At 49.5% G+C, this 27,816-nt stretch overlaps 8 protein-coding genes across 8 annotated transcripts; 4 read left to right on the top strand and 4 right to left on the bottom strand.

The window, feature by feature from the left end:
- Window positions 1–744: 744 nt before the first annotated feature.
- LTR84_011742 (uncharacterized protein) lies at window positions 745–4,716 on the bottom strand (the record flags this gene model as incomplete). Its single annotated transcript, XM_064855270.1, has 2 exons — window positions 745–3,430; window positions 3,476–4,716. The coding sequence occupies 2 exons, from the start codon at window positions 4,714–4,716 to the stop codon at window positions 745–747; spliced, it is 3,927 nt and encodes a 1,308-aa protein (XP_064708859.1).
- A 378-nt stretch (window positions 4,717–5,094) lies between these two features.
- LTR84_011743 (uncharacterized protein) lies at window positions 5,095–6,504 on the top strand (the record flags this gene model as incomplete). The annotated part of the gene is made up of 1 exon (XM_064855271.1): window positions 5,095–6,504. One exon carries the CDS (start codon window positions 5,095–5,097, stop codon window positions 6,502–6,504), a length of 1,410 nt encoding a protein of 469 aa, XP_064708860.1.
- A 944-nt stretch (window positions 6,505–7,448) lies between these two features.
- On the top strand, window positions 7,449–9,207 carry LTR84_011744 (uncharacterized protein; the record flags this gene model as incomplete). Its single annotated transcript, XM_064855272.1, has 2 exons — window positions 7,449–7,917; window positions 8,009–9,207. 2 exons carry the CDS (start codon window positions 7,449–7,451, stop codon window positions 9,205–9,207), a joined length of 1,668 nt encoding a protein of 555 aa, XP_064708861.1.
- A 964-nt stretch (window positions 9,208–10,171) lies between these two features.
- Window positions 10,172–10,937, bottom strand: LTR84_011745 (uncharacterized protein; the record flags this gene model as incomplete). Its single annotated transcript, XM_064855273.1, has 4 exons — window positions 10,172–10,614; window positions 10,662–10,715; window positions 10,776–10,826; window positions 10,880–10,937. 4 exons carry the CDS (start codon window positions 10,935–10,937, stop codon window positions 10,172–10,174), a joined length of 606 nt encoding a protein of 201 aa, XP_064708862.1.
- Window positions 10,938–12,998: 2,061 nt separating this feature from the next.
- LTR84_011746 (uncharacterized protein) lies at window positions 12,999–15,330 on the top strand (the record flags this gene model as incomplete). The annotated part of the gene is made up of 2 exons (XM_064855274.1): window positions 12,999–13,136; window positions 13,192–15,330. 2 exons carry the CDS (start codon window positions 12,999–13,001, stop codon window positions 15,328–15,330), a joined length of 2,277 nt encoding a protein of 758 aa, XP_064708863.1.
- A 3,180-nt stretch (window positions 15,331–18,510) lies between these two features.
- Window positions 18,511–19,637, top strand: LTR84_011747 (uncharacterized protein; the record flags this gene model as incomplete). The annotated part of the gene is made up of 3 exons (XM_064855275.1): window positions 18,511–18,660; window positions 18,710–18,834; window positions 18,887–19,637. 3 exons carry the CDS (start codon window positions 18,511–18,513, stop codon window positions 19,635–19,637), a joined length of 1,026 nt encoding a protein of 341 aa, XP_064708864.1.
- A 2,641-nt stretch (window positions 19,638–22,278) lies between these two features.
- On the bottom strand, window positions 22,279–24,145 carry LTR84_011748 (uncharacterized protein; the record flags this gene model as incomplete). The annotated part of the gene is made up of 4 exons (XM_064855276.1): window positions 22,279–22,518; window positions 22,614–23,066; window positions 23,146–23,492; window positions 23,638–24,145. 4 exons carry the CDS (start codon window positions 24,143–24,145, stop codon window positions 22,279–22,281), a joined length of 1,548 nt encoding a protein of 515 aa, XP_064708865.1.
- A 1,673-nt stretch (window positions 24,146–25,818) lies between these two features.
- On the bottom strand, window positions 25,819–27,235 carry LTR84_011749 (uncharacterized protein; the record flags this gene model as incomplete). Its single annotated transcript, XM_064855277.1, has 3 exons — window positions 25,819–26,428; window positions 26,494–27,074; window positions 27,137–27,235. The coding sequence occupies 3 exons, from the start codon at window positions 27,233–27,235 to the stop codon at window positions 25,819–25,821; spliced, it is 1,290 nt and encodes a 429-aa protein (XP_064708866.1).
- Window positions 27,236–27,816: the final 581 nt, after the last annotated feature.

Here is a 27,816-nt window from a genome sequence, read left to right on the forward strand (position 1 = left end):
GGAGGCATGCATATACCTTAAATGCGTCCTTCGTCCAGAACTCCACGCACCCTACCACCCCAGAGTCCCTTCAGAACCACGGACGCCTGGTAGCTAAAGACCTTGACACATACCAGGATCTCCAGAAACTCCAGAGCCAGGAACACCGAGTCACTGACTGCTCTTGCAGGAATGTATCAAAACATTCGTCGAACATAGCTATTCCCGCCCCATAACTGGCATCATAGCCTATCACCCAACCTACTGGTCTCTGGTTGGCGGCCACCGGCAATAGAACCCCACTACAAGTACGTCGTGGCCGGTAGGAGATGCGTATCCGTAAAATGGTTCCGGAATGGGCAGTTAAGGGGCCGGGGCTAGAGGCCGCGCTCGATAAATATTTGTCAGGCTAGGGCAATCACACGTTCACAACCTGGGGGAGGGATACAGTAGCCGGGGATGACCACCGGGAATTGAGTTGTTGGATTGGTGATAGAAGGACAGGGGAGGGGAGGCTGTTTGAGGAAGAGCTCAAAGGAGCATGTGCTCATATTCAGAACCTCTGACCTGCGATGAAATTACGGATACCACGCTGCTTTAAATGATATTATTAGAGCACAAATTTGTTAAGATCTCGATCTTGGTCTCAGATGGACGACCTTGGATTGCAGCCCCCGGTCATGTTGCTATACGATTGCCAGATTGGACACGGCACAAGTCGCAAAACACCCAGGTATTGCGTAGAGACTGCCTGGTTGGTAAAATTCAATTGCCGCCAACCACGTGAACCCGCTCTCTTTTTTCTTTACATATGGCACAACCCCCTACTGTCTGGATCTTATCCCTGAGTAATCTTGCGTTGGTGACTTTGGACCCGACAGACCTATAGAAGCGCTCGTTGGTGTCGGCGTCTTCTTCGGTGTCCCTTCCACCGGAAGGCAGGGTAGCCTCGTCACCTTCCGAATCTGGTCCATGCAGTAAATGTGATACGTGATAGAGATGACCACAAGCAAATCCCACAAGTGTCTCGCCTTCGTCCGCGTGAAACGCACGATGGCAAGAGGCGCAGTGACCGGGTTGCAGCTCAGGTTCAAGACTGTCATAATCCTTCTCTGTTTGTGCCCTCGCAGATTCTGGATCCAGACCATGAGTTCTCCTCGGCTGAGGTATTGAGCCAATGTCGAACTTGATCCCTTTTCTTCTTCCTCGTCTTAGTGTATCCATGCCAACGGCAACCTCACTGCTCAATACTCTTGCAACACCAGAGCTGATGCTGTCCTGTAGATCGTATTCACGGATCATTTTCTTCAGACCATCTTTCAAGCCTTCGACTTCCAGTCCTGAGGGGATCCTCTTGACCAATGTGATTGGATCGATGGATGTTCCAACTTCCGCGAGTAGCCCTGATATGAACCTTGGTCGTGACATACTATATTCAAGTAGGTCGTCCCATAAGCCTCTATCGTCTTGCTCCTTGGCAAACGAGATGGCCTTAGAAACGTCTTTGAGCTCATCAATGATCAAAAACAAAGCCTTCTTCATTTGCCCCGTCTTACTCAGAAGGTAGACCGATTCCTCAATAAAGTGTCTTTTCTCACAAACTTTGACAGCCTTGTCGAAAGTATAGGCTGTTGAAGTTTGCAAAAATTCCATCAAGAGAGTTCGGTCATATTCTGCGAATAGATCAATCGCAATGTCGCTGAACTGTTCAACCAGCTGCTTTCCGGCGTCTGCTGCAATTGCGTTCGCCGCTGCTGAATGTCCAACTCGTGGTCCTTTTGAAGCGTCTATTTCACTCTCGCCCGTCCATAATGCACGGAGGTAGAAATATAGAAAAGGCTTCAGAAGAGGGGTGTTCAGTTGCGTGACGATTTCATCTGGTTCCACGACACCATGAGTTGCCTCGTCTGCCAAAACACTGATAGGATCTGCCGCAAGTTCATCTAACTCTTTCAAAGGGATGGACTTCAGTTGGCTGGAGGGTACTCGGAGCTGTACGAAGCTTGGAATATCATCTGCAACAGCTTCAACAAGATGGTGGTCTTTGATTAATGACAGGGCGGTATCTGCATCCTGCAATTGTATGTAGCATTTCAAAGCTTCATTGTAATGACCATCGGCCAAGAACAATTTGGCTAGACCTTCTTGCAGCATTCGCCAATCTTCGGAGCCTTTGGGGGTGGTGTCCAACTGAAGTTGATCGTCGATTGCGGTGGTGATGCTACTGATATCAAAGAGGTCCGATGGCCACTGGTCCAATAGTTCTTTGAACCGCACTCGATTGGTCTCGACATAATGCCCGAGAATGATCTCGAAAATAGATGAGGGAAGAGGCGGCGTCAACTCTAGAGTGGGAACATGTGATGAGATCTCGTCAAACTTGTGACTCTTGACGAATACCCAAATCCAGTGCTCCCATCGACTTGTGGTGTTCAAAACTTTGGCAGCCACCTCAGCCGCCTCGCTCCAGTTGTTGGCATCAACCAGTTGCTTCAGCCAAAGTTCGCCAATCTTCCGCTTTTCTTTCTCTGCAGCGGAGTACTTCCCCCTCGGTTTGGCCTGCGCGGAGCTAGTGATTGATGCCGAGTCAGCAAAAAACTCGGCCAGCGTTGCCTGTTGTCGAGCCTGGATTGCGCTTGTGGGGGCCGCACTCGCCGATTTTGAGACTGAACTCGCCTTAGAAGGGGTGGGTGGTGTAGAAGCTTCTGAAGCTTCCGAGGCCACTCCCCCTGCTTCGGGATGCTGGTCAATCAATTCCCATGCCTGTTGATACTTTTTCATACCGGTGAGCCACTGCATGCGATCATGTAGATTTCGTCGGATTGCGACGATGCAGTCGTATGGACTGTAAATGAAAATCTTCATACTCTGTGCGGTGGCCAGATTGTTGACATCCTCTCTTTGATTTGAATCACTCGAACCGAAGCCTGGAAGCCATCCAGTAAGATAGTTGCGGTCCTTAGAAGTACCCTTTTCAGGACCACTCATGCCGCTTCTGACACTCTCAGCACCACTGAACATGCGATTAGCACCTAGCATCCGAGGCCCGTACATTGTGGCGTCCCACATCCCCTGACCTACAGTCTCGACTCCTGTATATAGACTGGAGCTCACGGTACCAATGCCGGAACCGATCGCTCCCAAATAGCCTCTTTGTGCAGCCGCAGCAGATATGCGGACAGGTGGTAGAAAGCCCAAATGGTAGTCGGAAGCTGAGAGAGTTTCATATCTACTCACTGTTAGGGTATCGGTATCGATTTCTTCTTTCGTATTAATGTCAATCAAGCGTAACTCCGGCTCTAATGCATTATGTCTTCTCCGAGTCTTCTTGCCGTTGTCAAGGCTAGCTGTTTTCGTTTGCTTGTCCTTTCTTTCCATATATGCAAGTATTACGAGCAGAGTTGGGGTATATAAAGAAATTCCAGATATTGTACAGTCATCAAATCGTATACTGGGCATTGTTAGTCGATCCACTGGGCGAGAAGGAATAACTCACATCGTTGCAACCACCGCACTTCCAATTTTGCTTTGACCACCATTCTCCGACATACCTGGAGTTACTTTTATAATCCAGGCCGAATCTCCCCAACCTACCAAGACTTCTTCCAATTTTTGTTTTTTGTTTCCAGAAGTCGATGCTGCACCATTCGAAGAAACCATGATGGTGGAAATTGGAGAGTCATCATCAACTTCAATATTGTCGCGATCAATCCACTCAACGCGTGCTTTCCACACACCAGCCATGTCTTCCCAACCAGGTCGGTTTGGGCGGTCGATATGGCTCAATCTCTTCCATTCGAAACCAGCTTCCCCACTTTCAAGCTTCAGATTCGATCTCATGATTTTAATGCCTTGTTCATTGACCCAGAGGACATATTTCCCCGAGAGCGACCATTTGATTGTGCTGATGATGCCCTCTCCGCCATGAAGGACTTTGTCTGTTCCAGTATTTGCACCAAGACCAATAGATCCAAGCCAGCTCGACGCCGTAGCCGCAGCTCCAGTTGTGGTCGCGTTTGCACTTCTGCCAGCTTGCCCACCGGTGGTCAGTATCAGACTACCGGCCTGCCCTCCTGATAAGTAGCTCCGTTCGGATTTGTATTCCGGTGAAAGTGCCACCGTCTGTACTGGCCTGCCAAAATTCCGAAGCTGGACATCCTTTGGGTCGACCAAAGATGCAATGCAAACGTTGCCGTCGATAGAGGATGTTGCAATATAGATCTGATTGGATGGGGTGTTTGGAACCGGGCCGAGTTGTTGTTGCTTTCCCTTCGGGGCCGGAGAGCTGGAGGGAGAAGCATCCCTCTGTGATAGGGTGTCTGCTACCAGTCTAGATGTCTGTTCTGAGCGGAAACCAGGCAGAGGAACTGGAAAGGGAGAGATGGAGATAGTGGAGATGCTAGCGGTATGGGCATGGTAGACGCGCAAAGGAGCGAATGAGGGTAGACTAAAGACGTGGATATTGCCATTATGAGTACCAACGATCATTTTGTCTCCGGATACGAGGAAAGCGCTGGTGGCATCGCCATTGCGATACAATGGGCTGAGATTCCTGGTCAGGTTCGCATATTTGAGTCTGGGTTCCTCTTCCTCTTCCTCTCCATCATCGCCGTCCTCGTCGTCTTCTTCGGACTCATCCCTGACTGATGGGGGCTGAGGGCGATCTGGTGGAGGATTGGAGGCATTGGGGGTCGGGTTGTTGTTGGCAGGCTCCTGGGAGCCATCACCAGCAGCCATTCGTTCTGCTTGTGTCAAGAAGGTGGCATTATCCGTGGCCAAAAGGTAGAGGCATGCTTTTGGAGCTACCTGCCGGTCTTAGTGTATCTCTGGTGACTGTGGGTCGCAAGAGGTGATAGCAGTATTATGTGTCTTGATATCAAGAAAGAAACAATGTTCACACGAGGAAGTCGCAGTTGCGATGAACTGCAGCAGTGACGATCGCCAAGAGTCGTGCGGAGCTACACAGCCTTGCCGGAACTCAGCCTTGCATTTTCCTCCGCAGATTTTCCGACGCTGCTTTTTTTGTTCGGATGGATAACACCCTCAAGGACCTCCCAGTAGAATCACAACCATCACTAATTACCCTCCGGAGACTGCAAAAGAAACCTGCCCTCGATGCGGCCAGCTTCTTTCCGGTTATCACTTCCGGGGATCAACAGCTTTACCTGCAATAATTCTCGAAGGACAGCCCTTGGTGTGTTAAAACAGCCGACCTTTCGACCACTTCACGCCTCTCCAATCTTCCAACGGCCTCGTCGCCGTGATTTCTTTTCTTCAAATCCCTCACTATCAACCACAAAAGCCAATGGTACAGACACTTCAAAGGATGTCGCATCGGACAATGCTGGTTCCGTCCTAGCCTCGAAGCGTAAGACTGCCCGCACCCCTGGAACCAAGACTTCGCTTCGAAGAGTTGGACTTGAGGCTCAGAGAACAAAAGCTGGGGTCTTAGAACATACAGGTGGTCGCAACCAAGAGGAGCTCGTCGTTGCGAAACTTGTGACTGCCTATGCTGTTGCCGAACAATACGACTTGGCCAAAGTGGTTGAGATATTACGTAGCAAAGGTTTCGAGCCAGATCCTCTCGGGACAGGTCTCTCACAGCAAGTTATTCATGTGCAAGTTCCCATCTCTTCTATATATCGTTCAACCAACCCTTCCGCGCGAGACCTCTCGGCTACCGATGTGGGCGACATATTTATATTCCCCTCTGGAACCCTGGTAACATGGGCACTTCCGGAGGGTTTCACCTCGTACTTTGCAACGAGAACCCTTCTTCCAGCTGCTCAAAATCCCCACAACGAGCCCGTTGAGACAGAAGACTTGGACTATATTGAAGATCCGACGCGAGAGCAAAGCACCATTCGTGGGGACACCATAATTCTTGGCACAAAGACCACCGACTCAACTGCAACCGATACAGGCCACCAACCCGTTCCAGGATATCAGAGTGTTGATACCGTGTTGACCAAGATAGCATTTTCTTCAGGGTTTGCGAGAAGCACGAAGCTTGCCGTTCTTGAAACCAACCTCTCCACCTATCTGACCTCAACAGCCGACATTCCAGCCCTACTGTCTAAAGGCTCTCGACTTCCATTCAAACTCTCGCGCCCTTTCATCTTGCGGAAAACAGGACAACTGTTACTGTTACGTGCGCAACTGAACCTCTACTCAGAACTTACTGACTCTCTTCCTGATTTATTCTGGGATTCACGGCACGAACTAAATCTGGAAAACTATTATGACCAGGTTGGCCGTGCCCTTGATGTTGGCATTAGGATCAAGGTACTCAACGAGAAGATGACCTACGCAGGAGAAATAGCAACCGTATTACGGGAGAGGTTGAGCGAGAAACATGGTTTATTTCTTGAGTGGACAATTATAGTGCTCATTGCGATTGAAGTGGGTTTCGAGATATTACGCCTGTGGAAAGAAGGGTTTTGGTCAGAGGTGTGGCAGACCCACGACCTACAAAGTGGAAGTGATGTAGCAGAAGGGGCAGGTAGAGTGTTGGATGAGAAGTAGTGAGGGAGTAGCCAATTGGACCAATTGGCATATAATCTAATCATTCCGTCGACTCTGTCCAGCACCACTTGCCAAAGCAGGACGTTTACAACAGCGACGAGCGCTCTCATTACTCACAGCGTATTGTTAAGCATGAGATAGAAATATACAACCTACAGAGGTTCTGGCAGACCCTGATATCTCATTGGCATAAACTGTACACCGATCAGTCTGGCTTTCGCGGCTCAGCTGGTTTGCAGGGATGTTCAGCACGCCACCATCAACCCGCCGGCCCTTTCAGTACACGCCTCTGCCCCGTCGCTTGGCTAAACCTAGAGCTCGTAATCTTCCCGCGCAAATCTACAGCTTGTTCCCGAGAGGAGATTCGGTGTCAAGGCTTATCACTAGTCCATCGCACATGCCAACCGAATATGTCTACCAAGAAAGGAAACTGTTCTGACGGAGAAGTGGGTCAGACGCTCCCAATGCATAACATGAGGCACCGCCTCCAAACATGTCATCTGCGTCCCCTAACTTTATGAGAGCTCTGGCTAACGCTCTACTCAACGGGTCCTGGCTGCCCAAGTCTAGCCCATGACAAACAGTTCTTCCGTAAAAAGATCTGTTGTCAGTATCTGCATCTCAGCCGCTAGGTCAAGTTTGATGCAGCCACCAAATGGACGCCATGATTCGAGGGCTTGTTGACCTCAGCCTTTCCCATGTGGGACGGGACAGCTAGCCTTGAACTTGGTACAAACGCCTTCTAGAAGTACGTGCCGTGGTGAGCCAGTGACGCTACAGTACCATGGACATATCTTCAGTGAAGATCTCGCAGTGACAGACTTTAATCCCACTATCAATATTTACCATATCTGCATGCCTTTGTGTTTGTGGAAACTTATCATTCTCGTCGCTTTCGTCCCATATCACTTTGACCACGACATTTTCGCACATCGAGCCTCGCCATGCCTTGTCGGCTTCAAGCAATTCGAGATACGCCTGCCGGCCAGGTATTACGAACACTGGGATATTACAGATGGCTTTCGTATCCAGAAGAAGCCGACGATTTCCAAGCTCCCAAATTCACGACTATCAAGAGCGACTCGCCACTCGAAGAAGAGGCCTTGACTCTGAAGAAGACATCATCCAAGACCTCTGCTGTTGCTGATGTGCCGCAAAGTGAGATATCACGTCGTCTTTCGGCGAATGGGTTGTCCGATGCCAGCATTGTCACCTGGTATGAGAATGATCCTGAGAATCCTCGCAACTGGTCCAGCCGCAAGAAGAATTGGACATTGCTTATCATCGTGCTCTACACTTTCGTCGTTTACTGTGGAGCTTCCATCATCGCGCCCACTGCCGAGGTTGTGATGACTAGATATCATGTCTCACAGGACGTTGCGAGTCTCGGATTGTCCATGTACATCGTCGGATGTAAGTCCAGCCCTCCAGCCCTCCAGCCCTCCAGCCCTCCAGAACCCCTTGGCTCTTGCCATCCCTTACTAATGGTCCCTGATTCTTCTAGACGGCATTGGCCCCATGATTTTTTCTCCCATCAGTGAAATTCCCTTCAGCGGGCGGAATCCACCTTACCTTCTATCCTTTGTTCTTTTCTTCGTCACCTCCCTGGTGCTCGCGGTCGTCGATAACTTTCCTGCTATTGTGGTGCTCCGGTTTCTGCAAGGCTTCTTTGGAAGTCCCGCCCTCGCCAGCGGAGCAGCATCCATCGAGGACATTTACGACATGTACAGCGCCCCCTATGGCTACATCTGGTGGGTGGGAGCGATGTACTGCGGACCTTCATTTGGGCCGACTCTCGCAGCCTACGCCATCGTCGACAACTGGCGATGGGGCCTGTGGGAAATGGTCATCATGGCCGGCATCGTACTGGTTCTACTTCCATTCCTCCCTGAAACCTGGGCACCGACCATTCTCCTCCGACGTGCCAAACGGCTCCGCGCAAAGACCCAAAACCCGTCCTACCTGGCCGCCTCAGAGCTCAAGCCCCTGAACTTCGGAACCACCCTGATCCAAGCATTGTGCAAACCCATCGAAATCGCCATCAAAGACCCCGCCATCACCTACGCATGTGTGTACTGCGCCATCGTCTATGCGACATACTACTCCTTCTTCGAGGCCTTCCCCATCGTCTACATGGGCACATACGGCATGGCAATCGGCGGAATGAGCTTGATCTTCACGACACTGAGCGTCGGCTGCGCCATCGGCGTCGTTTTCTACGCCCTCTACCTCCGCTACTACTTCATTCCACAAGCGCGCCAAATCGAAGCCGAGACAGGCAAGCCCATCGAACCCGAAGCGTGGCTGAAAGCCGGGCTCGTCGGCGTGTGGGGTGTGCCGATCGGCCTGCTGATCTTCGCGTGGACCGCGCGCCCGGACATCCACTGGGTCGCCCCGACCATCGGCATTGCCATCTGGGCCGCTTTCTCCTTCGTCGTCTTCCAGAGCATCATCTGCTGGCTCCCACCCACATATCCGCGCTACGTGGCTTCGCTGTTCGCCGCCAACGACCTCACGCGCTCGCTGCTCGCCGCCGGCTTCGTGCAGTGCACCCGCCCCATGTATGTCAAGCTCGGCATTGACCGTGGCGTGACCGTCCTCGCGGGCTTGTCTTTTCTAGGGCTGATTGGCCATTATGGTCTCTTCGTGTTTGGGAAGAAACTGCGCGCGAGGAGCAAGTTTACGGATACTGCTCCCCATTAGTGTTGAGGATCCGGCTTACCGGACTCTTTGCACGTCTTCTAGTCTTGGCGCGGTTGGACAAATCGTGTTTTTGTTTCATGTCTCATAACAGAGCGTGTCTCTAGGACCCTGGCAATGGTCAGAACTTGGAACTTGTCACCCGAACTCAGGAAACCCCCAATATGTATGATTCAAGACTACAGTATTACTCGAAACAATGATTTTGAAAAATAACTTATTGCTGCTCATTCCTTTCTTTGTCCTCTGTCCATCATGTAAAGTGGTACGTACAACAGAGGTGCGATTTCGGTTTCAATCGGCAATCCGAATAGCACTCGATTGTCATCAACGATGCACATGAAAGTCTATGAAGAAAGAGGTGAATTTTGGTCACGTGAGACAAAAGTGAAGTGATCTGACGCTGACGCTGAGAGACAAAACAAATATAGATGAGATAGTGGTAAATTGATTGTACTTGTGATCGAAGAATATTGCGCAAGGAAAGCCATGGAAGTTTGAGAGGGTTGAGCGGGCAATCAAGATCACTTAGGGGAAGAAGGCTTCGCGTGTATAGACTACTACTACAATGATGAGGAAGAGAAGGATCTGGCTCCACAATGGAAACTGGTTTTTGAAACTTGAATTATTGAGCTAGCTAGCTTTTTGGTCGATTCCAAGGTCCCACCCGCTTTGAAGCAGAGTGAACTGTCAAGAAGACCGTTCAATTATTGCCCGGATTGACAATTACACAATTATGTCCTCGATTCCTCCATGCATCCAAGATACCATTAGCATGAATGAGCTTGTGGCATTTATTTTGTCTCTCTTGTGATGTGGGAAAACTCTGTTGGGATGTGTTGTGAAAACAAAAAGCTAATGTGTTATGAGAGGTGAAGTTGAATTCTTGACACGCCCAGTCATGTTGACTAATCTTCGCAGACATAACTGCAGTGAGTGTCGGGGTATCGGGTTGACTTTTCTGTACTTAAGCCAGAGCCAACACGGCCATCAGACCCAGAAGGCCCGCGTTGGTATGCTTGGAAGTTCCAGCGTTGGGGACAGCGGGAGGGGTGGACGCAGTGGAAGTTGTGGCGGTGGTATGAGTCGTAGCAGTAGAACTGGTGGTATGAGTGGTGGTGCCAGTGGAAGAAGTGACGGGGAGAGAGCTGCCAGGCACAGAACTTGAGGTCAAAGGAACCGAGCTAGAACCAGTGGTGAGAGTGGCGGGAGTGCTGCTAGAGCCCACGGAAGCGGTGGTCTCGGTGTTGACAGACGCAGTTTCGGTGGTCACAGGAATGGTAGCAGTGCTGGTGGTCTGGGTTGTAGACTCGATGCTGGTGAAAGGGATATCGGTGGTGGAGATTGAAGGAGTAGGAATGCTGGTGTAGCCAGTCTCACATTGGGTGACAGTGACAGTGGTTACCTCATCTGGAATGATATCAGCAACTGTCAGGCATGAAGAATGTCGAACTTACGGCGAGGGAAGAGATTGACCAAGTCCAAGGCAGCACCATGAGGAATGTCTCGAGCTGTGAATCATGTTAATCTTGTGAATCATAATCAATGTGGGAAGGGGTTTGGAGACTTACCAATGAGGGCAGCAATCAGGTTCTCACGATCAGCAGCATCAAGTCCAAGGACTGTGAGCTTTGTTAGTGCGTCGCGTCATCACACGGATACGCTTGAGACTTACCAAGAGTGGCAGACCAGATGGAGGCGATCAAGACGCTGAAGAAAGCGGTGATCTTCATGATGAAATGATGCAAGGGGAAAAATTTGCCTTGTAGCAGGTAATGAGTAAGAGTGTTGGGTATCCAAGTTCTATAAGGCTCTGGTCCAAAAGAAGCGACACAGAAGAAGATGAATGAACTTGTAGAAGAGTTGATTGTTGGTAAGAGTGACGATGTTTGGGTTAAGAGGCGAAGGGGTGCGAGAGGTGCTTTTGTAGTTGAGATGGAAGAAAAAGATCGACCTGTCGCACTAGTGCGATCTTGGAACAATAGCCTCACAAGCAGTGAAAGATCAGGCAGGTGCGCTTCCAGATCGCGGCTGCGCGCACGAGGGAATGATCTTCCGCCGTCTTCCACAGCGATGCGAGCTCCCGGCGGAACTGGAAATCACTGGAGCGACGGCAAATCAAGTTTCAAACGATGTGCCACCTCGTTCATCACCTGTGGCAGTTCTTTTCCATGTGTTTGTAGATTTTGCAACGCAGGCGTTTGATAGATGCGGCGCCTACCTGGATTTTATACTCTTCAAATTGTCAGACAGATATCAGCCTCACTTGGCCCCAAATCGGAGTGGCTGGGCTTCAAGCTCGGCTAGCTGCAAGTCTCGCAGATCTCATCGGTGATATGTCCATAAACATATGTCAAACCTTGGAAACGTTTTCACCCATACTATCTGCACAAGTTGTACAGATTCAGGACCTTGTTGTCAAATCATAGTCTCTATTGTCGCACAGACACCCAAGGACAAAAGTGATGCAGGTGAGGAGAGAAATATGGAGGACGTTGGATTCCTCTCCACTACCGGCTGTTCCCGAGGCTAACATCAATGGCGCCTACGCTAAGCCATCCTTGCATAGCATCCTCGCCGCCCTACAGAACTGTCTGCTGCTTTAGCGTTGATTTTGGAGTTCAATGATAGCGACCTGATCGTGAACAGCAAACCGCACCGCATCACGAGAATACAAACACAGACTGTCCTGGGAAACGGCTAGTATCGTGCTTTGTTACGGCCCGCACGAGTTGGAATCATACCAACATTTCTTTATGACCAGGAGGTGAGCCGCTCATGGCGAGACATCAGATTTCCAATGTAGCCGGCGATGTGGAAACAATGGCATTATCTACATCTGGCCTGAAATCTATAAGAAATCCACAAGGCTGCCTCGATGCAACATTTTGAAACAGATTGTGGATCCTCATCATCTTGGGACACTGCATGCCTGGCTCTCAGACACCGGCCTGGCAGGGCCATGGGGTTCAGCCTTGAGACACACTAGAAGGAGAACCGCCTGTGGTACAACGGTGTCAATTCGGACCACAGCACCCCGTATTATTGTAACACTACAGTGAGGTGCCATGCTCTCTTCAGATAGACTCATAGACTTTAGACCTAGAACGGCTGGACATGATCCTGGATATGGTACCCAGTGTGGCGGCCAGCGTGTCCGCGAAGTGTGTCGCACCGGAGTGGATACGTCATACTATAGTGGCCTCAGGTGCAAATCTCAATATTGAGAAATCGAGGTAGTGCCCAGATCACCATGCGCTTGATGAGGAGCGCTTGTTCTTACTTGACCATCTCGTCTCACAAGGTCAAGAGTCCTACACTATGATGAGCAAAGACAGAATTTAGGCACTACGCCGCAATTCCCGGGATTTGTCGCACTCGCCCAATCAAGTCGCTTGAATGCACCCTTTCTCTTCCCTGACTATTGGCATCTTTGTTGCCGGATATATTACTGCACGGTGGGATCTGGTGACTCGACTTTACGAGCTTTCCGTATTCGCTTGGGATCACGGCGTGATTGTACGTGTCAATACGAGTGTTGTTGGTACAAAACTAACTACAACGCAGACTCGAGCGACAAAGGCGTTTGCCGTAATTTCCCTCATCTTCGTCCTGATTGCGATCCCTCTTGACCGAATTGCAGCGCATGAGTCGGTGGTGGTGAGTTTGCCATGTGTGAACACAAGATCGTGGCTGAGTTTTTTAAAGCACCCAAGGTCTGAGATACACGGTATATCCGCCCGAGAGCAACTCCGACGGCGAGGATCTTTCTAGGCCTGCGGAAACATGTTAAAATGGTCGATAACAATGATGGCATGCTACGAATCTTCTGGCCAAGCAATCTCACTCGGTCAACCACACCCGGTGTGATAGTTGGATGGAGGAATTCGTCGTTGGATTTGTTTGTCATCACCATCCTGGAAGATGTGGAGGTATACTACACTCTCTGTTTGACAGATGTGATTCAAGATCTGACTGTTTTCTTAGGTGCGCAGTGTTGAAACAGCCCTGAGAATGGGTACACTTTTCCGGAACAGCGTGTATCCTGTTGCGCGAATTTTTCAGTTATGCAATCAGTCGACCATGCATGTTCTGGGCACTCTTAACCATTCAGAATCGCCAGAGACATTCGATCCCGCGAATTTGAGTGCCTTTATACTCCCAACCAGTAGTAGGCCATACCTCTACTGCCCTGCAGAAGTGGGTTTGTCGGTTCAGATCGTCCTCTTCGACCCTCCAAATCCAGCACAATTGCAATACATGTCGCTGGAACCCATATCTCTTACACTCGGTTCATCATCGACCGCAGAAGTCGACATATCATCCACGGGCGACGAAGTTGAGGTTGAAGAGCAGGAGAAGCGCAAGTCTCTCTCAGATTTGGTCACAAAACTCCGCTTTCACACAGTGGTTCGACATTCGGCGACGAAAAAAGACCTGGCATTGCATAGCATCCTCCGTCAGATCAATTGTGCTCAAGAGGTGGCAGATCTCCTCCAGAAGAACAGTCCACTCGTTGGACCACGTAGAAAGCGAAGCTTGTCTGTAAGCGAAAGGGTTGTGGAATCCGCTCAATCGCTTTACGCCTTCGCAGCATGGACCATCTGGACTCTTTTTATGACTTATGCCTATCCAAGTCTACTTTGGCTATTCAAGATTGCTATTATCATCCATCGAGTTTTGGCCGAGGCCATCCTTCAGATTCTAGAATGGCGTTTACCATTTCAGGCACTACGACGAACCAGAGGGGCACCTTTGGCCCCCAATGGTGGTTTTGCTCTCAAGGATATATCTGCTGGTTGCCAACAAGTTCACCTACGGCTACAGCAGTTCTCATACTATCCAACACAATATTCGCTGCTTCAAAAACGACATGCAACCTGGTCGTCGTTTCCAACTACCAACAGTGATTATATCCGATTCTACAACTCACTTTGGCTAGTTGCAAATGATGTCATCATTGGAATCGCCCTTGGGAGTTTTATTAATGACAATGCTACAGCCAGTGCACAATTTATCAGCGATGTGCTGGACCAATATATGATTGAAGGTCTTAAACGAATGATTCGCTGGCTTATGTCATACCCTGGTGGGCTCAAGTTGAACACCGAGCTGGCTGCATTCCTCGGCGATCTATTCTTGTGGGTCATTGAGTATTGGTCATCCACCTTACTTTTGGTCATACTCCCACGGCTTCCAATGATAGTGTATTTGATCGGCTTCTCATCTTTCGCCGGCGCAAGTATGCCAATAGCAATACTCTCCGATCTACTGAGTCTGATGACAATTCACATCTACTCCTTTTATGTGGCTAGTGCTCGAATCTTCAACTGGCAGCTCACTATCATCATCAGTTTATTCCATCTTTTTCGGGGAAAGAAACGCAACGTCCTGCGAAACCGGATTGATAACTGCGACTATGATTTGGATCAGCTGCTCCTTGGCACGATTCTGTTCACACTGTTATTCTTTCTGCTCCCTACAGTTCTGGTTTTCTATTTGACGTTTGCCTTTGCAAGAATGTCCATCATATCTCTAAAGGCGACTTTAGATGCGTGCTTGGCATTCTTGAATCATTTTCCGTTGTTCGCACTGATGCTCAGAGTAAAAGATAGCAAAAGGTTGCCAGGAGGACTTCATTTTCAGTTGTTAGAGACGCAGGCAATTGAAGGTCCTCGGCAAGATAAGCAGGCGCCGAAGGACACCAACGAGGAGACAGAAGCAAGTCATGATGACGAAGATGAAGATGATGAAGAGAGCGAAGATAGCGATACGGGGTCGAGCCAAATGACGGTGGCTTATATCAATCTATCGTCCACACCACTCTCCATACGACAGATTTTCGAGCAGTATTTTCAGCTTTGGGCTCGCATTCGGCGTCACTACCTATCCCCTAAAGTCATGTTTAGGCTACTTACTGGGCGCTTCGTTCCGCCTCTTGGGAGGAACGAGATGTATGGACTCCAGTACTCAGCCTTGCCACGAGACAGGGCTACGGTAGGTGAGGTATGGAATAGTTTGAACGAAACGCTTGACAAAGGCTCCTCAACAGAGAAGTCGAAGGCCCCACCGCACAATCAGTCGCTCGGAGTGTATGGAAGTACGATTGGCCGGCGTTGGAAATAGAGATGATTAATTAATCAATTCGCAAAGCTGGAATGTATCAGACTGTTCTTTTGGAATGCTTTGAAAGAGATGCTGTACCGTCCTATGTGGTTAAGCCAAGCCTTCGTAAACAAATTTCGACTATGAGAAAGCATTGGTTGACGTCACCAGCCCCCCAGTCTGGATCCGAGTGGTACTTCCATCTTCACTTGATCATCAGTATCCCAATACTCCCTACACTGGCCGGTGACAAGTACACAGATAAGGCATAATTCTATCATTGGATCCCACTCACTAATCACAGCGGTTCGTGGCAACGGTACGAGAAAAATAATCACCCATTCACTTGTTTCGATTCAAGACTTGCCAATCTACACCCCCAACACCAGTTTCATCTCTCCGAACCATGCCAAAATGTCCAGAATGCGGTGGTAATGTGGATGTCACCAAGGATGGTGACTGGGGCCACTGTGCGAGCTGTATGTCGAGCTGTCAGTGGGTCCAGTCGCGACATCAAAGCTAACATTCTCAGGCAATAACGTACGTTCTCGTGAGAAGCACGGAAAGCCACCGCACTAACGAGGCAGATTATCGAGATTAAGAAAGAATCGCCTGAAGAATCGCCCACGAAAGATAATGCAGGAGAGCTCGCCCAGGAGAAGAAATGATCCATCATGATGGATTTTGATCAAAGCGTATGGAAGTCTTGGATGTGGATGGTTCGGGCCGCCTGATCGCTCTTGCCAACTGGCACAAGTTGTGACAAGCACTCTCGAGGCGTTCCTTCTACTACAAATTCCGTGTATTATTCCGATTGCAAAGCCGGTGTCAGGCTGGCTGCCTTTCGAACAATCGATCGACTATCCCTAGGGTTTTACGACTTTCTTCATCGGCTTCCCATCCCTAGGAATCCCCCGTGGCTCTAGGTACACTTTCCCAACAGAATGCTCTCTGTTGAATACGATGACAATCTACCCGCCAGTCTTGACTTCCAACGTGTCCTTTCTTGTCTCATCTCACTATCTTTTCCCTCTGACCCTCACCCACCATCAGTGATTAGTTGTCCATAGTTTATTTCTACCGTGTCTCGCTCATCGCCTTCTATAGCAGCAGGATCAACATCTCGACCAACAGCTAGTCGAGTGAGCCTGAGTTTGCATACCTCAGTCCTGCAAGATGCATCTGTGGAATCATTTCAGGCCGTCGAGTGTTTGAGAATTGGTCTTCCGCAACTCGCACATTCCAGATACGCCGAATACGCAGGTTACCCACAATATCCACAGTCATGAGCACCACACAAATCTTCGATAAGCTTCTGCAGCCAATTCACGACCCATGGATAAATGCACAATACCCAAGTCACAGTCGAGCTACCTACATACTTCCTACGGAGCGCCTGTCCTTTCGCCTCACCGACAAATCAGCCGGTACAAGTTTCGTACAGCAGCAAGGTGCCAAGGTACATATGCGAATGCGGCAAGAATGGAAAACACCATGCATCGCCATTCTCGTTGCTCTACCATCTTCTGAACCTCTCGTCGGAAAGTGCGATATTTCGCATCTCGCCAGCAATTGCCTATTGTCACATGGCCTGCTATCAAATATCAACAGCTAACTCGCATCAGAAGGTCCTGAGCATAGTGGGGGAAATCCAACTCCGAAACCTTGGGAAATTGTGTCGAATATTACACTCGTACATGAAAACGCTAGTCAGTGTGCATGCCATGATCCGATAATGCATTGCCGGTGATTGATATTTGCTAGCGCGAATTGCTCTGGATTGCTCTGAGTAGCAATGTGACAGGGCAAGCTTATTGGCCGCAGCCAATAGTAGGATTTGGTGCCCGCGGGAAACTCACAAGTTCAATGGCGGATGGCATTTTAGATGGCTTCAGTTATCTAAAAAAGTCACCGAGGCCTTTATCACGGGTCCACGACCCGTTTGGAACGGCCGGGTATGGGGGACACAAGTCGGCCTAAGCAGACTCCCCGCGCAGTTGATTCCCCTTCCCAGGCAAGCGAGTGTCAGCTTCGTCTCGACTTTCAACCGTTCAATGCTTGTGCTGGCTTCTATTTTAATTCCTAACCGATTTCATCACTTTCAACTCTTGGCGGTCAGGTTCCAAACCGACTATTTCATGCGAGGACCAGCCCACGTCGCCGGGTCATCACCAACCTGGCCGGCCAGAGGACTCGGTACTCCGTCCATCAGGTTACAAACTATTTCATCCCAGTACCAACCCACCTCGCTTCGTACCGAACGTCCACTTGTATGGCGGCTGTCAAAGTCAACCTGCAAGCCACCAACTCGTGCACAAGCTCCTAGGGGTAATTCAACTCCTCTTTACGAACCCTCGTATGCGCTTCACAGGTAACGCGACCAACTCTTGCCGCTTTTCCATCTCAGGTTTCCTGATTTGAGCCGGACAATCTGATACCTTGATTCTAAGCACTCTAGCTGACCTAACACAAGGCCCTAATTTTGCTCCATTGTTGATTGCTCTTATTCATTTTCAATTCGTAACTCATTATGGATCACTGTTAAGCAAATGTGGCCCCTCTACTGAGAATTGATCAACTTCATCAAAGACATGTTGGGGTGTTGAGGGGCAGGTCGACGACATGTCAAGATCGATAAAGATCCAAGATCTTGTATCCCGATCATTGATCGCATCCGATGCCGTCTATACCGAAAGTCGAGGTCCAAGCTTGAGAGCGACGCCGGGTTACAACAACTCAGCTTTTCTCGGTAATGCGACGCAGCTGCCTCACAGCGTGATCCAACTAAAAGCACCGGCGCTCAACCTTTTGACCTCAAACATCTTCCCTGAGGAGGGTCATTCTAATTCACGAAAGAAAAGGAAGCATTCTCCTGATGAAGCAGCGATGATCAGAAGACCTGCAAGGCTGCCCAGATACTCAGTCAATATTTTCAGTGCAGAACCGCCATCCGCCTATCCGATTCCATATCAGGGTATTGTCCCACGAATGACCAAATATTGTAAGACTTGTCTAACACATTAAAATCTTCCTGCTGCCATACTGATTCCAACAGATTTTCAGACCTGGGCAGTCGAGCACGGGACTGCTTTGCATATCGAAGGTCATCCAAGTCCATATCAGTCGCTAGTGTTTCCCTATTCTCTTCAACATGCTGCTCTCTTCGAATCCATGCTATGCATCGCTCGTACATCATGGCTCATGGCAGAGGGAATACCATGCCATCAGGACAAGGCTCTGATGCACCATCGAACCAGTGCTTTTGCCGCACTTGCACTCAGACTCACATCAGAGGAGACTTGCGCTGACGATACGACGATATTGACCATTGCAGCCTTGTCAACGGTAGATGTATGTACTTTAGCTTGACATCTCCCATATCCCACTAACTAATGCCCAGTATATGCTAGGAGTTCACGAGGGAGCTAAAAAGCATGTGGAGGCTATGGAAAATATCAGATTAAGACGACCTGATATTCGCGGTGATACACCTTGGGGACAGCTTATTCTCAACACAATCAAAGGGTGAGCAGGAGTGTTTGTCGATACGAATCAATTCCAGTACTAATCCAGACAGATATGATCAATTGTGGAAGTTCGTGAAAGATCAAATTGAAGCCACAGCAGGACTCGCCCAATTGTCAATCGAATCTCCTATCCGCAACGAGCTGCCAATGTATGCGTCCCCTCCTTTCAATACGAAAGTTTGTGAAGCACTTTCAAAGGTTTCCCCTACCTTCAACGATATGGCAATGGCTGGAGAATTGTCCGTGCAAATGATCGACATCCTAGCCAATATTTCCAGTCTCGTCAAGGACGGAACCATATCGAGCCCCATCAACGGTCAACGCACATCACCAGAGTCGAGGGGGAGTTTCCTTCACTCGATTGCTGATCTTCGATGTCTCTCTGTGTTGGGTGTCACTCTGGTAGAACGCTTTCTATGTCACGGACTTATTGCCTGCTGCTACACCTTGCATTTTCAAGATCGGCGTAACGCAGAAGACTACATTGATTCACTCCAAGATCTCGAAGACATGTTGACTAGCGTTGAGAAACGAGCGATACGGAAAACACTGATTGATAAATCCTATAAAGATTGTCTGGTGTGGATTTCCATCGCGGCGGCTGGTGCACATGCAATATTTGAGTACTCGCCAACAGCTTTTGTGATCCTTGACCATGCATTTGTCCAGTACCCCAATGAGATGGCTCGATGGGAATCCCTCTCAAAAGTCCTGAAGAAGTTCCTTTGGAGTGATGATCTCCTGATAACTTGGAACAATGTCTGGCAAAAAGCAATGATCCGACGTTCGAGGCCGTGGTGAAACTTATCACGGAAGCCTTTCTGGAATCTCGAACTACAACGTCTACAATCAAAGTCTGGCCATCCAAGCTACCTTAAAGGTAGAAGAAAAGCTCCTACCAATTTCACCCGAACAGACAGCAACATCCAGTCTTACCAACGCTTGAGTTGTGCCATACTTGGGAAGACCAGCTTGTCCCACCTCCATTTCGAGTAGAATACAAAGAGCATCGGTCCAGCTTCTCAAGTTGAAAGCTCGCACCGCCAAGCAAAAGACGTTTCGTTGACATGGCTCTGATTTGACGCTTTTGGTTTGATTCTAGGATCTGTACCTGCCACATTTCGTTGCCCGAATGGACAGGCGCATCAGTTCCATCCCGTCACACCAAAGCTCACACAAAAGAGGATTTGAGAAGGCAATGTCCTCGATCAAAGTGATTTCGAGGTCCATGATACGAAACAGAACGATTGTACTATAGTTGATACCCTATCTTTGTTTTTACACGCATATCTATATCTGATATCCAACGGGAGCCCACTGAGTTTATCAATACATTGATATAGCAGACTAAAGCAGTGCCCAACTGCATCCCCTTTACAAATACAGTGGAAGGAAATTCAAGGGCTGATCCAATCCTTCGACGAACGAATTGTTCGAGGCTTGCTTGGACATGCACTCGATAGTAGAACCTTCACTCCAAGGCATCAAAATCCAAGGAGTTGGCATTCCCAAAAAGTGCGAGCAAATGCGGCTCATTCCACCGAGTCTCACTTTTGTGGATTTACGGCCTATCGCCGGACCTAGCCTGCAGCAAATGCGAATTCCGACAAGGATTTAAAGTTCTGAGTCAAGAACCTCTCCATTCCATCTGAGAAGCTTTTACCATCCTGGGTACTGAGTGGGGTTTCCACTCAAATGTGTTCGGTGATATGTACTCGGTACCGCGCTAGGTACATTTGAACCCGCAAACCATACCTTGCTTGCAGGGCGCTTGTCAAATGTGATTACGACAACAATTGCTCGGTCGGCCAACGGACCAACAATCATGCCTGGTTCCCGCTTTGTGAGTTCGTTCGCGTCGAGTCATGTTGGAATTATGAATGGTCTTGGAATTAAGTTGGTTCACCCCCGAAGCATGAATACGAAAAGTGGCCCCCATAAGGCTGTCATCAGTTCACTTGAAACCGCTGCTAAGTTGGCAATCCATACCCTGTGCTTCTAGACAGCCAGCCATGCTTGAAGAACAGAGTGACTGAGCCGAGGACCTCCTGAACAAGCAACAGCACTTTCACCAACCACAAGTATCTCGTAGTTCCAGGCTCAGCAACCTTCACCGCTAGGATAACCATGTGGCCGCTGGTACGAGAAGGTCTGGCCCTTTTTCACGAAAATGAAGTGAGTGAGCTTTGCTCTCGAACGATTCGTCCTTAGGCCTCCCACGAGCCTTCCGACGTCCCCTTCGCAACGATTGAAAACGGTTACTAGCTGATCCGCAGCTGCAAGATCCATGTTCTGGAATGGCTACCCAGGTGGTCAGTAAAGACGTACGAGTACGCTGCAACCTCGAATGTCGTACGGTACGGAATCAGTACGAGAGATGCTAATTCTATTCCTTGCGAGTATTATGCAGGATGAGCCATGTGCGTTGAATCAAGCTCGCCTACCCCCTGCTCGACAGCAAGCCGGCTAGCTTATCTCTGCCCTGAGCACCGTTCGTTATCGTTCCGGGCATGGGTGAGCTAATAGCTATGATTGACCGCTCTCCAGGACATCAAGTTTGGTGTGCCGATTACTGAGTAGTGGGCTCTGGATTAAGATCCGGAGGATGTGCCGGGCCAAAATCATTCCGATACTGATCAATGCAGGTAAGGACTTCTTCTCTGGTCGGCCATGTTAGGCACCCTGACACTTCAGCCAGCCGTCGGCCTCTGATGAGTCGTGCCTACGATCCATCACCAGCCACCGGCAATTTGAGTACCGTACGGAGTACCTTTCAACACAGCACTGTTTGATATGTAACCCCTTCTGGACATTCTACGAGGAGCAGTGACAGAATCGGTATGTTGCTATGTAATAGCGACGACTCCGAACACATTACCACCAACTGCCAGATCACTAGATCACTACGAGGATATCTGAACCTGTTCATGACCCTGAGTCCCGGATTTGTCAATTGCGACGGCAATCGGACGTGTCTTATCGGGCTTTCAATACCCAGTTTCTCAGCCTTGCGTCATCGCGAGGCGAATGACTCAGTGCATTTGACGGTTATACCAAATGCACCTTTTCTGTGCTTGTCTTTGTCAGTCTACTATCTTTATCTGCATGAGACGCAAGAGGCGTCATGCTACGGCGGGCCCCAGACTATAGGGTTTTTGCCTGCTTTCAATGCCTTGAAATTTCCCTTCCAGATTCAATCTGATACGTCCAATTGCCCAAAGCAGCGCCGGAGGCTTTTAAATAGCATGGCTTGCCAAGGTCTAACGAACCAATGCTTTTGCCGATCTAAATTTCTGCCCTGTGCTCGAGAAATTCATCAGAACCATGTGCCACAGTACCGCTCTAAAATGCTCTCGATGATCGGTAAGACGGTCGCACAGAAGTGAACGGCACCAGCGATAGTATTGATCGTGCGAGGGTAAGAACATGCGACTTCGCATTCTCAGTCCAAGACCTGCCTGATGACCTTATCCAACCTGTCGACAAGTGTGTCAATTTGGGCTCTTGTGACATTATATGGCGGCGCGAGCTGAACACCATCACCACTAAAGCCATCCGCCATTCCTGTCATGGGTATCAGACTGAGCGAGTACTGAGCCACTGCAGTTTTGGACAACAGTGGTCCGATCTTCCGCTCGGCGGGGAATGGTTCTTTCGTTGGCTTGTCGGAAACGAATTCGACCTGAAGAAGAAGCGTTAGTTAGCACCTGCCATCACCAAATAACATAAAATAGTATTCGTCAACGAATGAAAGACAGGGTGAGGAGAAACACTTACACCCCAGAAGAGCCCACGTCCCCGGATGTCTCCGACATTCTTATGATAGCCAATGCGCTCCTTCAAGGTCTTCTCCAGGTAGGCACCCATCTCACGAGCATTCTGCAGCAGATTCTCGTCTCGAATCACCTGCTGCACCTCGAGGGCAGCTGCACAGGCGACCGGGTGGGCTTGGTAAGTCTGGCTGTGCGAAAAGATGCCGGTACCTTGTCTGAGGGATTCCACGACTCGCTTGTTGATGAGCAGGGCTCCGACTGACGCATATCCTGCACCGAGCCCCTTGGCAACTGTTTGCAGGTCGGGAATGACCCCCTCCTGCTCCCAGGCGTGCAGGGTGCCAGTTCGACCCATCCCGGACATGACTTCGTCAAGAATGAACAGCGCGCCGTGCCTGTCGCAGACTTCCTTCATGGCTTGGAAGTATCCGGGTGTCGCGGGTACCGAACCAAGAGTCTACCAGCCGAGAAACAATCCGAAATCAGAAATGGTGAACATTTTCCCATGGGGGATGTGATCACGGTTTGGGACTTACTGTGCCAGCCACTGTCTCCGCAATAAACGCACACACCGTGTCCGGACCGACCGCTTGAAACTCATCATCAATTTCCTGGGCCAGTCTCGACACATACTCCTCATCAGTCTCGGCATCTTTCTTGCCCCTGTACGCGTAACAGGGAGAAACGTGTGAAGTGTTGGTGCTGAGGATAGGGTTGTAAATCTGCTTCCGGGCAACATGTCCGCCAACAGATAAGGACCCCAAGGTATTCCCATGGTACGACTGCCGACGGGCAATGAAACGAGTTCGCTTCGGCTGCTTCTCGGGAAGCTCGAGGAAATATTGTCGTGCGATCTTCAACGCAGCCTCGACAGCTTCCGTCCCTATCCACCCGTAAATTAACATGAGCAATGTAGGTTCTCACGCAGCGAGATCCCACTGAAAAGACAGGGTCGACTTGATCGGCTCGGCAAACCGCTCGGTGCTTTATCTCTTATCACCACCATCGCCTGAAGGAAACACACTCACCAGAACTCACGACAAAAACCTTGGACATATGTCCGCCGGTGGACTCGACGAGCACGTCGGCCAGCTTCTCGGCCGCGTGCGTCGTGAACAGCGGCGCCCAGGAATACGCGACCTGGTCGAGTTGGCGCATGATGGCTGACTTGACGCGCGGGTGGTTGTGCCCGATCGACACGACGGCCGCGCCGCCCGTGGCGTCCAGGATCTCCCGCCCGTCCTCCGTGTACAGGTACATGCCCTGGCTGCCGACGATGCGCGGCGGCGTGTCGGTGATGTTGGCGTAGAGGACGCCGCTTTCGGTGCTGGCGGTGCTGGCGGGGGTGGTGCCGGTGGTGGAGGTGATCGGTGACCCGGTCATGAGGCTTGCTTCGGCGTCGTTCGTGGGCGTTTGTGCTGCTTGTGCGCTGCTGGCTTGGAGAGGCCGAGTGCTGAAGCTGCGTCTTTGTGCCATTACTGGTGTCTGCCATGTCAAGCGGCCAGAGATGGTGGCCTTCGCTGCTCGGCTGGGCATGCGAGGCCATAGTCGATGGCCACAGCGCAAAGCCCCTTCCATTGCAAGGCCGACAGACCCAATGCTGAATGTCTAGTAGAACAGCTCCGTACCTGTATCTGTACCTCCGTGGAGAGAATGCGATCGTGCTTGCTGTTAAACCTCTCAGGAGAAAACTCTCTAACCGCTGCTTCCCACAGTCCGCTCCCAGCAAGCAGTCTCCTCTAGATAGTATCGTGAGGCCAGATATCTCGGTGAAATGCCCCTCGAATGAATGAGTAAATACCTTACTTGGACAAGTGAAGTTTCTAGGTCGACATCAATGCCAGACACTCTTCTAGATGCTGCCTATCTCCAAAGTCTACCAGTCGACCTACTCACGCCATCGAGAGATATCTAATTACTCCCTGCACATCTCCGCCAGCCGTGGTCGACCTAGGGAATTTCCGTCGCCGGTACTGCAACCCAGAAAGCTTCGTACCCCGCCTCTTTGCATGGCGGACGGAGAAGCGCGAAGTTGGACTTATTCACTGCTCATAGGTCAGTGTCGGCCATTGAATACTGCTCGTAAGATCGAATATACTGAGGCGCCTGCGGCTCAATACGCCAAGGATCATACACCGGCATCATCGTAGCCAGAATCTGTTGACAAGTGGGCGGTGGCCTGCGCGTTTTATTGGATGAGATTTTCAATGAATGGTTAAGCATAATCAGCCGTGACTAGTCTTGCCTCCCAGGGCTGGACAGATATAGTGCTATCACCATGGTTTTTTCGGGGTTTGAGCCTTCGTCTTCGTCTTGGAGCATGCTCCAAACGTAGCATACCTAGGTATGCGCAGCTCAACGCTGGAGGACACAAATATTCAACCCTCATAGATCATATACGAATTGGTGAATCCCACGGTTCACCTATCAAACGCCGAGGCAAGACACGATGGAAACGCGTAGGATGATCTTGTATTGCAAGAATGGCTTGGGTATTGTCTTGAGTATACTATTTGAATATAAACAGAGAACGTCTGGACTCATCTGCAGACCTATTCAAAGATTGCTGATTTCGACATCGTGGTGCGCGACTCTTTCGTCCACACACATTGAAGGGACGGGCCTAATACTGCGTGCACGGTATCCAATGAGGTCGACTGCGTGCTGTCTCTGGTATGACCGCTAGAAAAGCTCTGGAAAGATGAATAGAGATCCCCCGTCATCGATACCCTCACAATATATAGACCTAGGTCGATCCTCTCATGCATGGAGTGGAAGATCTCATCTTAGAGGAAGGTGAAGAGTGCGGATAGAGGTAGATATTGTATATATATTGTATCTTGGACTTGAGGAGAAGTAGACTGTCGTTTTAGGTTTCTTTCGGACCCCGGAAACCAAGTAAACTTGCATGTCGAGGAGACATGCACTGTAGTACACTATCTGCGGGCGTCCCTCGAGGTTGCCGTTTCCAAATTGACCGTTTCCGATCTCTTGGATAAATATATGCTCAAAGTCTTCCAGATTGGTCCTCTTCCAGATTGCCTGGTCTCGGCGATCATTGTTCCGCTCTCGTTCTATCCAAACATTGTGCGGTTTTCCCATATCTTATGTCCCAAAATCCGATTCCCATGCCCCTTGCCCTAGATTGACCATGTGCAAATGTCTTGTAAGTGAAAAAATTCAACGCTCAAATGCGATGCCAGAAATCTTCAAGGTTCGTCTGAATCCTTCACAATGCGGTACGAGTTCTCCTTCTGCCTTAGTAGACGATCACCGGTCGTAGGGACGGGTTTCTCGACCCTCAGAACCCAGCAGAGAACGTCTTCAGCGGGCAGTAAGAAGAACCAAACTTTGTTCGCGAAGAACGAAAGCGTGGTTGTGCACATGGCAACAACAGCATCCAGCCAGTAATGATTTGCCGTTGCAACGATAACGCTTAGGACCAGCAATGGGTAACAGACACCTGCAACGAGGAATGCAATTTGAGTGAACATGGATTTTCTGTTTTCGTTTCTCTGAAGGCGTCGGCCGAATCCGGAGTGATACAAAAAGGTGGATCCGATGCAAAAAGCGTAGGTGAAATGTAAACTAGGCATTGCAGCCAGTTGGTTGACATAATTTCCTCCCACCCAGACGGACTCCGAGTTCGATTGACGCACGGTGTCATGAAATCCATACTCCTTGGGAAGTAATCGAGGTGGCATACATGGGAAGAAGGAGAAGATGAAGAAGGCGGCGAAATTACCCAGAGTCATAGTTCGTCGGGCAACAGCGAAGGTCGCGTGATTAGGAGCGGCATAATAATACCAAGAGAGAAAGCTAGAAGGGCAGTCCATCAGTATTCAAGACACTAAGGGAAATAATAGGCAAGGATCAAAACGTACGCGACAGTCCCTGGGATATGGACGAGGGAGTATATCCGATTCAAGAAGGTCATGGCGGTCAGATGGCCATTCAGGAAGAATTGCTGGAAGTCGACCTCTCGGATGAAGAAGATAAAACTCAACCAGGACTTATGCTCGATATCCAGGATTAAAACACCATGATCTTGCGCCAATTGCCACAAACCATCATTCTTGGAGAAAAGCAATTGCGCCAATGCTTTCGTAACGGCGTAAAATGCCAAATTGAGGACCCAGTAAAACATCTCAATCAAGAAGGGGAATTTCTGAAGGACGCGACTATGCCAGTGATCGGCGAATCGGGACGAATTGGGAGTTTTGACTGACATACCACAGCAGTTGCGCTGCTTGGCGGGATACTTGTTGTTGGTACCGGTCAGAGAGTCCTGCTCTGATCCATTGGGTGGTTCGGTATCGATGAATGAGCCTGACGGGGATGAATCATTGGAGTTATCACGTGACAGGAACGATCGGGTTTGTGAGCGACCTCGTGAGTTTTCGAAGATTCGGTATCCGTGTCGTCTATTGAACGTAAGAGATGCAATCATTATTGAGACCACGATCTATTAGAGAATTAGCATCGTGGGATAGGGTATTAGACAAGGTCATTGAGTTAGCCACGTACAATAGGCTCCATCCATACATGAGAGGCGAATTGAGCGCCACCCATGTTGGGCTTATGGGGAGTTGAAGGGTCGGTGACATTGGATGGTAGGATATCCATGGTTGAGTAATATGGATAATATTATTGTAGTCGACGTATCATTGATGAATAGTGGAAGTTTTGATGATTTGGATGGTCGTGTGAGGTGTCGCGTGTCCGATTGAGAAGATGGTCACGTGCAGACGTCAATAATGTTGGTGCAAATGTTTGGGACGTCGGGAAACCTCTTTTCCCTTCGTGGATATGTCAAAAGAATGAATGACAGGGTTACAAAGTTTAAATAAATATTGAAACAGGACCAGTGAGTTTTCTGTATGGGTTGATGGAAGAGATTACTGGAGACTCGGAGTCTTGGTGAGATGGAGGAGGATGAAGGAGGAATGAAACCAGGTCCAGAAGGAAAAAAAGTGGGAAAGAGTGAGAGGTAACAGAAAAGAGCAGGCAGTACTCTTGGACGTAAGAAGTAAGAACTTTTTTAGAAGGATTGTGAACTGGTTGAACAAGGTCAAATGATGTATGATGAGTGAGGAAGGGAGAAACTTGAGGGAACGAAAAAAGCAGTCGAGGACAAAGAATTGCACAGCAAGCGAAGGCCCCCGAGAAAAGCACTCGAAGAATGAAAACCCGAAACCTGGTCAGGC

Source organism: Exophiala bonariae (assembly GCF_035927105.1).
Source record: "Exophiala bonariae strain CCFEE 5792 chromosome Unknown scaffold_6, whole genome shotgun sequence".
In the NCBI taxonomy this organism is placed as follows: Eukaryota; Fungi; Ascomycota; class Eurotiomycetes; order Chaetothyriales; family Herpotrichiellaceae; genus Exophiala; species Exophiala bonariae.